We start from the raw sequence: 10,066 nt of genomic DNA, 5'->3' as shown, positions 1-10,066 counted from the left end.
TTTACTTGCTAATGTGGGGAGCCAACTCTGGCAGCAACATAGCCCCCACACATGCACATACAGGAGGTGAAACACATATTAGTCAATGCAAAATGTATAAGACGAAGGGAGGCTTTTAGTCTGTGATATGCGATGGAATTAAAGGGTTTGTTGTCACTGCTCATTACAGAAAAACGTAAGCAATTTAGATCCTTCCTCCTAATGGTCCATTATTTACTCTCTCAGTCAGATGCCAATGGGGCCGCAAGCATATTACACCGCTTTCAATTTACTTGTGGCCATTAACCTGGCTGACATGGGTGTAAATATTAGTGTGACCCAGAGGCTTTCCAATGAGTATGGCTGTGGGTGGATCCAATATTTCTGAGGTTTTTGAGTTCTGATGGTATTTAAATTTCAGGCACAATTGGGAACTAAAAGCCCCCATACACGGGCCGATAAAAGCTGCCGACAGACCGAGTCGGCAGCTTATCGGCCTGAGTCTCAGGTTATCCGACGGGCTTCCCGTGTCAATATCTCGATCGGGCAGGTTAAAAAATCCTGTCGGATCCCGTCGGACAGCATCTATGCTTGTATGTGGTCCTGCGATCTGACCGCCTGTTTTGAATGCATTATGATCCGATTAATGGGCCCTATGGCCCACGATCAGATCAGCCCGATATCGTCCACTTTAATGTGGGCATATCGGGGAGAGATCCGCTCGTTTGGTGACATCGCCGGATCTCTGCGTCTATGGCCACCTTAATGTTGATATATGAATATATTGTGTGTTTATTCACTGCCATCTTGTGGTTCTGATGCAAATGACAGGTCTTATCTGCTATATAAATAAAGAATACGATGAAGCTATATCCATGGATGAAAAGATGGGGTGCCACAATGCAAAGTGCAACAATGTTAATCTAGATTTGGGGGCAGATTTACTAAAGGGCGAAGTGGCCTGCGTCGCCAGTGTCTCTGCCCCCAGGGACTTTGCCGATTTATAACTGGCGCAGGCGTCACTTCACTAGTAAAAGAGATGCTTGCGGAGATTCTATCTCTATCACCAGGCAACTTTTCGCTCTGACGAATGGACGATACTCTGCAAATTCACTAAAATGCGGATTTTACTGAACATTACCTCTTTTGCCAGACCAGGCGAAGTGCAATGAAGTGCATAAAAAGTCCTCAATCTTCAGTTTCTTACATCATATCTTGTGAGTGGAAAAACTTTAAAAGTCCCAAAAAAACACTGCCTTCTTTTCCTTTTTTCAGGGTGAGAGGCTGCAAAAGTCTTACATTTTTTTTTTCGTGTAACCGGTTTCCCCCATACATTTTATAACATATGGAACATTATTTTACAGTGGGCTCATGTGTAGGGCATTAAAACAACTCTATTATCAGTGGCAATGTAATGTATTAGATGCAACATGTAACAGAAAGAGGTGCATTCAACTTTAAATTTCCCGCCGTATGCAAATTAGTGCAAGACCTCTAACTAGTTTGCGCTAGGCAGAATTGAACGAAAATTCGCCAGCGTCCGCTCTACCAGGACGGAAAGTGTGCATTTTAGTAAATTAGCATTGACCCAGCGAATTTTCACCTGGCACAGTGTTACGATGGATGCGAAGCCGTTGCTGATGAATTTTCGCCACTTAGTAAATTTACTCCTAGGGTCTTTACATGTCAAGGGCGATTCTACTCACCTTGTTAACACTGTGCCACTCCGTGTCCACAATAAACCTTGAATCTGCAGTAGTCTAAAGGGAAATGGAATGAACCAGTTCTTACTATGGCTGCCATAAATGCCAACCAAACACCTCCCCCTTCCCCAATAAGGGATCAGAGGAAGAGAATTCAAGTTACAAGTTACAACAGAACCACACTAAAATCTTCGTTAGCACATTCATTTTATTTGATTTTTTTAATAAAAGAATCCCTTTAATCAAGTTCTCCGAACCCATTCCGCATCGAGTTCGTGTAGAAGTGAAGAGTAAGAGCTGCTAAGAATTGATCAGAATTCAGTTCCGTAGTCGGGTTCTCCTTTATCTTACAATAAAAACATCCAGCAGTGTGGGGCTTCTGGTGGACCACAATCTGGATACTGAGAAGATGAGGTGGTGGCATCCAATAGACACTTGCCCACACTGACGTCAAGGTATGACGGTGACTGGAAAAACAAATGTTTACTGAGGTGTTGATATAGTCCCAGGAGATCCAAGTCTAAGATCTAGCATCTCCCTTCCTGCTATAGAGACCCACCCTGTCTATATTGTGCTCTCTCTTTGGTCCACCAAGGGCCAGTTCTTTCATGTTGCTTCCTGCAGGTCACCATGAATCCAAAATCATACTGGCAGTGACTTATTCAGAGGTTACCAGTCTTGGAAAGACTGACTCCATGTTGGCTTGATGCTCTTCAGCCAACATCATCGATCCTACAGTAGCGGAGTCCAGACTACTGAGGGTGCAGAAAAGAATGGAAATGTCAAGTCAATGTCAATACTTTTGGAAGGAATGTCTTGAATTGAAATAATTACTATTTCGTTCATTGGAATGTTGTCGGTTGCCACCATTACTGGCTAAAAGGGAAGGCCGGTCCAACCTAAGGCTGTCCTTATCCACAAAAAAAATTCTTGTACAAGAAGTAAACAAACACAGGAGAGATTTGGAAGCTATCATCTTGTAAGTCCTTTCCTGGTGGACATTTGGTCATATAGTAAACACACACATACTACATTTGATTCAAGTTGTAGGGGTGGAAGAAAAGCATCTTGGATATGAAATCATGAGGGTACATGTTCCTGTCTACTGACTTCTCCCCTTCCCCGTTCTGCTTCTTTCCTTTCCTATCTGTACAATCTTCAGTGCAACTTGGTGGTCAAAAATATTTCATTAGTGCCTTGCAGATAAATAAGCATTTGCGACAGAAACGTCTAGATAAATAGGAAAAAAAGAACGCCAGGTATAGATCAGATGTTTAACTTTGTTCAAGTAGAATTATTAACCCGGACAGATAAATTCATTTTATATGGTGATCCCCCAATGACAGCTAAAGGTGTGAAGGGAAAGTATTCCTCAAATTAAATTTAAAAATGATGGAGCGGATTTAACGTCGGTGGAAGTGGAATTCCAGCTATTTAATCGGTTTATGGATTTATCAAAAATGTTCAATTAGTTCAGCAATTAGGGTTCAGCCAGACCCCAGAGAGAAGTGCTCCTACACAGAATTGTACTCCTTAATTCTAATTCAGGGAGCACTTCAGGCTGAACTTGGCACCTCTCGGCAGACAAAACTTTGGCACAAATTGCAGAGAGCAATTTTGGCACAGGCCATAGGGCAGGAGGATTTGGACCAATTGTTCCAACACAGAAAATAAATTGGTAAATCCAAAAACCTTTGTAAAAAGGAGTAGCTGTTCCATATGAGGTTTGGGATATTAGCTGCTGAAGTCACACATTTTGTAGAAGTTCTCCAGACATGGAGAACCTCGTTTTTGGCGTTGGGCGCAGTAGAATTTCTACCCATAACTCTGCATGGCAGAAACCTTATCACCGTGCAGTAGCAATGACATAGTTGTCGGTAGTGACTTGCCAAATAAGTTTGTGTTGGAAAAAAAATCCCTCAAACCACATCTATCTTTTAACAATTATTGGTGCAATTAAAAGATGAAAATATGCAATCATTTTACAGTCCCAATCTAAAAAAAAGTATTTGTCAGCAAGCAAGATTTACAGTCTAATAAAAGGGTGCCTGGTTAATGACTTAATTAGAGTTTGCAGTTGAGGAACGAAACACTCTTTCTGTAAAAAGGCCTTAAAACAGACTTCTTCATAGAAAATTCCAGTTGGACAGAAGGCTACTCGGCTTCAAGAAGAATTACCTTGTTCTAGAAGGTTCTCGATGGCCCTACGCTGACATGTTCTACATTGCACTTTCTGTAGTCGTTATGGTGATATGATTCAAGTTTAACGTGGGACCCCCTATTCGAACTATTCAGTGTAAACTAAGGGCAGTGATCGTTCTTCAGGGATATAGTACTTCTAGAAATAAATGGCAGTGATTTCAATGGTCCTTTCCTCCTAGAACCATAGTGTTCTAATGACATATTTGGGGTTTACGGGGGGACAGCATCAGTCATCCAAGTTCCAATAAGTACCAATGATCCTGGCAGGTTTTTAATCAGACATTTGGAATGTGGGCTGATTTATATTCTCACGTTTATGGGCATCAAACACATCTCGGACCGGGGTCTTTTAAGAGACCATCAAAGACTTACGATGACTGTTATTTGAAATAAGCTTCCCCGACTGCCCCCCTCTCTTTATTCTTGGTCGAAGAGTTTGGTTTGTTCCCCCAAAGGATTGGCAGTTAAACTCCAGTTTTGGAAGACAGAGCGAGATCTCAAGCGTTTTCCCCTTTAGACATTGGCCGTTGCTCCTCTTCCATTCTTTACACTTCAGTTCGGTTTGATTGTTAGTTTCCTTAGCAAAGTCCCAGAAGGATCTTAATGGAAATGATTTTAAATATTGAGGAATGGTGAGCGAGCATAGCGTTCTTGTCTATCCGCCTCCAGATCTGAAAGGTAAAAGCAGGGAATAGGTTGATCCCAAGACATAGATAGGTGAATCGACTGCCAGAGAATAAATCATGGATTGTATAGACTTTACCCACAACCATTGTGAAAGTCATGAGTAGGATAGACCTACCCAGGTGGCCAGTGTATAAGACGTATATATTTAAATGAACTGCTCAAATTGGCCACCACTGCTGTGGGACAAATCAAGACAATAATTAGATAAGACAAGATAATTTAGATCTTGTTCAGGTAGGCCACCAGGAGTGCCCCCATACACTGGCCAAAAAGCTGTAGGTCAAGTTAGCTGTTTTTATTGACCTGTGAACTTAGCTTAAGTTGAATTAACAACACTAATTAAAAAGGTTAGGAAGAATAATGGTACTGGGGCAAGAAACTACTCCTAAAATGTTTGGGTCATCCATCCAGTTATAGTTTTCTTACACTTCCCAGTGGATTCCCTCCTGGTGGCTACTTATGGAGTGTGTAACTGGAGGTTGGTGCAATTGATTTATTCTGGGGCCTTTTCTTCCATGGCCTACAAAGTCCTAATGGAAATGACAGGCAGTTCTCTAGGCTATCCATTTAAAGGGTCCCATCAGGATGGACTATTGTGTCAATACCATGAATTTCTCTGGTACATACCTTCCTCTTCGGATATTCCTTGATAGTAAAGTGAGGAGGGGGGAAAAAGGAAAGGTTGGTTAGTTAATCATACTATGGGAAAAAAAGATATCTTTGTATTGGTCTATCACTTAAACTGATAGCTCCTTGACTCCATGTTGGAAAGTGCATGTAATTATGACTATGAGTAATTTTCTAGATTACAAATGTAAGACACATATCCATGAGTTCCCACTCTTCCATCAAACACTTGTGGACTAGTTTATGGTTGAAGGGAGAATCTTCCTAGCTCCAAAATGTTAAATGGACCAGACCCTGCATTATGGATATCATTTGCTAAAAAGGGTGGGTGCTGTATAGGTGTGTGTGTCGAGACCACAGTCAGCGAATTAACACGCAAGGTTCTCTTACTTGAATCCCCATCCGGTCCCTCCAAGCACAATTGCAGCAATGAGGACGGCCCCTGCAATGGATCCAATGATGATATTGGTACCACTAGGACCTGGGGCAAGAAGAGGACAACAGTGAGCTTTACTAACCCTAGCGTTTTAAAAAGCCGCAGTCACCAAACAACATTTTGGGAGGGGTGGTCAGTGCATTTGAATACCTTTGTACTTCTCTACCACCCCTGTAGGTTTAGGGACGGGAAGCGGATCGTACACACTGCAGTCCTTTCCAGTCCATTCTGGGTGACAGATGCACTTTCCTTCATTGCTGCAAACCTAAGGACAGATCATATATAAACCTCTTCAGACGTGAAAAACATCTCCCTGTCGGACAAGGCACTCAGGTAGAAGTGCTTTCTTATCATCAAACGCCACTGTAGTGAAGCAGTTGCCATGTTTTTTTACCCAGAATGCATTGGTTTTTTCCAAACATAACACTGTACATTGAACTCATACTTTTGACTGATGCGGCCCCCTGCCAGCAAGATTTTGCATCTGATTGGTGTCTGAGCACGCACACATTTCTTTGACTCAGATGCTGATATATTGTTTAGTTACTGGGACTTCCTGTCCAACCACAGCTGGAGGGCCACTCCTGCTCAACTGAAGAGCCACTATAACTACTATTATCTAGATCAGAAAGTAATGGTATCCTGGCTTGCCTACACTTACCCCATGATCTGAGCAGATCACGCCATTCCAACTGCCAGGGCAGGTGCTGAAATTAAAAGCAGATGCAGGGAGGCACCTCCGATCCAAACAAATCATATTGGGGCCACATGGTGTCCCATCTTCCACATATCCCAAGCACGATCCATCAGGCAGCGTCACCTGCCCCCCTCTTTGTGTACAATGGAAAGAAAATGGAATTACAGGCACTGAATGGCCTTCAAGGTTCTTTACCAGCCCTTCACCCCTCGTTGCCCCCAACTCACCTACAGTCCAAGTATCGATTCTGATGGTAGAAGCTCATACTGGTGATGTCTCCATTCAGCTCCCCAATCTGAGGAATTCCAGAAATATTGGAGCACAGAAGATATCCGCATAGCACGTCCCTGCAAACATAGGAATGATCAGTGTAAGAGCAGATTAGAGGGCTAATGAACCTTAATGATAACTAATATCTATTATTTAGTTACATTCAGGGAATGACCCAATCTGTAGATACTGAAAAATACCAGAGGGACTGCAGTAAGATGCTATAGACCTCTGTGCACTGGAAATGCCAGAGTCTACTTTGAATCCCAGCCCAGGTTTGGAATGAACCCCAAAACACTACATAGGTTACGCATATTCCCACCTCATGTTCACTCACTGTTTGCTACACTGAATCCAGTTCTGCCTGTCTCTGCCGCAGTTACCCTTCTCTGTCCCCTCGATGTTTAATTTTTCATAGCAAAACCGATCCGATGCACCTGAAACGAGTGGAGACGTATTTATCTGATCGTGGGCCTCTGCGTATCCTCACAGACCCAAATATTTCCTGAATGAATAACCTACCTTTTACTTGTGTCCATTGGAAGTGTGATCAATAAATGATCTTTGTTTAACGCCAATTATTGGATCTAGCTTAATTACTAGTGGCCATCATAAGTGACCCAGAACAAGATCAAAAGCCCCCAGTGTAACGTCACTGCCTGACACTGAGCTATTTCATAGCTGCTGGTATCTAAAGACCTTGAGGGCCAAGGAACCACTAGGAAGCCAATAGCAGTTCTGACATTCTGAGACCTTGGATGCCTTCTGCACTGGCAATGCTTTCTCTAGAGCAGGGATCCCCAACCTTTTGAACCCGTGAGCAACATTCAGAAGTAAAATGAGTTGGGAAGCAACACTAGCATGAAAAATGTTCTTGGGGTGCCAAATAAGTGCTGTGATAGGCCATTTGGTAAACCCTATGTGGATTGTCAACCTACATTGAGGCTCTGTTTGGCAGTACACCTGGTTTTTATACAACCAAAATCAAAATAAACTCCTGCTTTGAGGACACTGGGAGCAACATCCAAGGGGTTGGAGAGCAACATGTTGCTCACGAGCTACTGGTTGGGGATCACTGCTCTAGAGCTACAGTTGAGCAGGATCAGCTTGTGACACCCAGAGCTGTCCCTTGGATATGGCAAACGGGCAGCTGCCTTGGGCCCTGTTCATAGCTGGGGGCCCTATGTTGATTGCAGCATCAGCTGCTTCTTGACTCCTTTATAAATATGGAGGCCTCTGCACTAGATATCTTGCCCCTGGACCCCTCAACCCCTCAGAATGATTCCACCAATACTGTGGTCACAAACAGATGCTAAGAGGAGAGGTAAATAGTTGGAACCACCATATGGGTTGGGTGCACCCTACTGCATGACGTTTAGAGAACTTTTGGAGATTTTGGAATACTGTACACTCTGCAGAACATCTATTGTCAATTAGTGGCATTGCTTTTTCCCAGCCGCTTTCTGCATAGGACTTACCGCGCCCCCATAGTGCATGGCACTGCCGATCTCTGGTCTTGCAGCGACCGCCAAAACATCGTCCCTGTAGGAAATTGATAAAGAGACGCTTGTACAGGAGAAGATAATTACAGGGGGTGATCTATTAATAAGCATTAATGGCTCACAATGCAAGACAATATTCAGACTCTGAGGTTCACTTCGTTTGCCTACTTTACAGAGCATGGCATGTTGGTGATATTTAGGCAATCAGCTTTGTATCTGGACCTTTTTGCAACAGATTTGCTAATGAGAACTAAATGCAATATATGTTACTCTATACTGAAAGTCTTAGCTAAAGATAAATAAATGTTACCTGCTCGTTGTCACAGAAGTATCCATCTTGCTTGTGCAGATTTGCCGGGCACTGAGTGACAAAAACATGGACTGTTAACAGGTAGAACCCATGGATGATCAACCCCAACAATTGAAGTGGATTGATATTTTAAAGGGGACAAGTACCCACCTGCGCAAATTGATGTGAAATTCCCCAGAGTGTTGGTCTGAGCACTTTCACCTTTTACATGAATTTTGTCTTTTTGTTCCAAACTGCTTATGATTTTGTAACAGGAGCGCCCCCTTCTGTTCTATCCACACAACGTCAGAAGTTTATGTTACTGATGCAGGAGACATCTGACACTTGTCTGCTCAGTTCTACCGACTATTATGGCAGGAGCAATAGAATTAAGCAGAAAAGCACAAGAAGACACTTTCTGGCTTAGTAAATTAAGCTTCTGTGGTTATGCCCAGCTGCTGCCTGCAGGGCCTCCATGAATATTCATAGGGTCCCATACGACTAACTTAGTATTAGTCCACCTGGGCTAATATAATAAAATGACCCTTCATAGACAGCCATGCTCCTATCCACCCTGACCATGACCTTGGTCCACTGCAATCCCGACTTCTTTCTTGATTAGTAAACCATGCCTTTTCATCTCAGGGTCCCTGACTGCATTGCCCCCTGTATCGACTGAACAAAACAGCCGGGGTATCCCTGAACTGAGCAGTGAATTGTATTCAAAGTTTGCAGACGAGAATGGGTATATGTCCCCTTTAAGGAAAGCCACTTCCTACAATGCCTTCCATGCTTGTTTGCGGATCTGGTTTCAATCATCGGAACCGTTGAGAAAATAGCATGGGACATACAGATACTGCTTTCAACGGCAATTACATTTACTGAGAGTATCATTGATCAATGGAGCTGGGTGGGAGGCAGCAAGAAACCCTTACCGCGCTGGAATCTCCAGGGCAAGCCTCTGGCACATCACATTCATTAAGAGACTCACGGCACACGGTCCCCCGGGGCTCATACTGTGAAGGGGAACAAGTACACTATGTTATTATAGTCAACAATGGGCTCTTGAGCAATCTAAAAACACAATGTCCAAAGTAACCATTGCACATATCTTCTATCCTGTATAAGGAATTAAAACGATTAATTGTTTAACACTGCAAATTGCATTGCTGTAATTGCAATGGTGCACAGTGTCGGACTGGGACACCAGGGGCCCACCCAAGAACCTTAGACCAGGGGCCCACCCAAAAACCTTAGACCAGGGGCCCACTCTCAGTACAATTATTCTTCCTCTCCTCACTCAACCCCTATTCTTCTAATCTCTATTCTTTACATACTATAAACTATTATTCCATCTATTTAGCTTCCTAGAAATAGGGAATGGCCATGAAATAGGCCAAATATTTAACAGCATGAGGGACCACTGACACCTGGGCCCACCGGGAGTTTCCCTGGTATCCCGGTGGGCCAGTCCGACACTGATGGTGCAAATGATTACTTTATATTAGATACCCATTAGCACCTACAGTTCTTCACACAGCGACACCTGAGAATATTACCTTACAGCCCCGGCAGCACAATCCGTCGCTGCACATAGCATCATGGCTGAGGGTGCACTTCTTGCAGCAATTCCCTGCTCTGGACTTGTTACATTCCTGCAATAAAAGGCAACAT

At 43.3% G+C, this 10,066-nt stretch overlaps 1 protein-coding gene across 1 annotated transcript in view; it reads right to left on the bottom strand.

The window, feature by feature from the left end:
• Positions 1–1,872: 1,872 nt before the first annotated feature.
• Positions 1,873–10,066, bottom strand: part of adam11.L (ADAM metallopeptidase domain 11 L homeolog) — a 30,360-nt gene continuing 22,166 nt past the window's right edge. Inside the window, exons 17-27 of the mRNA XM_018234833.2 lie at positions 9,952–10,047; positions 9,328–9,408; positions 8,414–8,464; positions 8,080–8,143; positions 6,939–7,038; positions 6,559–6,678; positions 6,296–6,464; positions 5,785–5,899; positions 5,589–5,679; positions 5,199–5,216; positions 1,873–4,555 (exon numbers count right to left, since the gene is read on the bottom strand). Coding sequence (XP_018090322.1) covers positions 4,540–4,555; positions 5,199–5,216; positions 5,589–5,679; positions 5,785–5,899; positions 6,296–6,464; positions 6,559–6,678; positions 6,939–7,038; positions 8,080–8,143; positions 8,414–8,464; positions 9,328–9,408; positions 9,952–10,047 — 921 coding nt within the window. The 3' untranslated portion in view covers positions 1,873–4,539. The remainder of the gene's footprint in view (positions 4,556–5,198; positions 5,217–5,588; positions 5,680–5,784; positions 5,900–6,295; positions 6,465–6,558; positions 6,679–6,938; positions 7,039–8,079; positions 8,144–8,413; positions 8,465–9,327; positions 9,409–9,951; positions 10,048–10,066) is intronic.

The sequence above is a fragment of the Xenopus laevis genome, chromosome 9_10L, assembly GCF_017654675.1.
Source record: "Xenopus laevis strain J_2021 chromosome 9_10L, Xenopus_laevis_v10.1, whole genome shotgun sequence".
Lineage (NCBI taxonomy): Eukaryota > Metazoa > Chordata > Amphibia > Anura > Pipidae > Xenopus > Xenopus laevis.
This window is presented reverse-complemented; position numbering and strand designations above follow the sequence as displayed.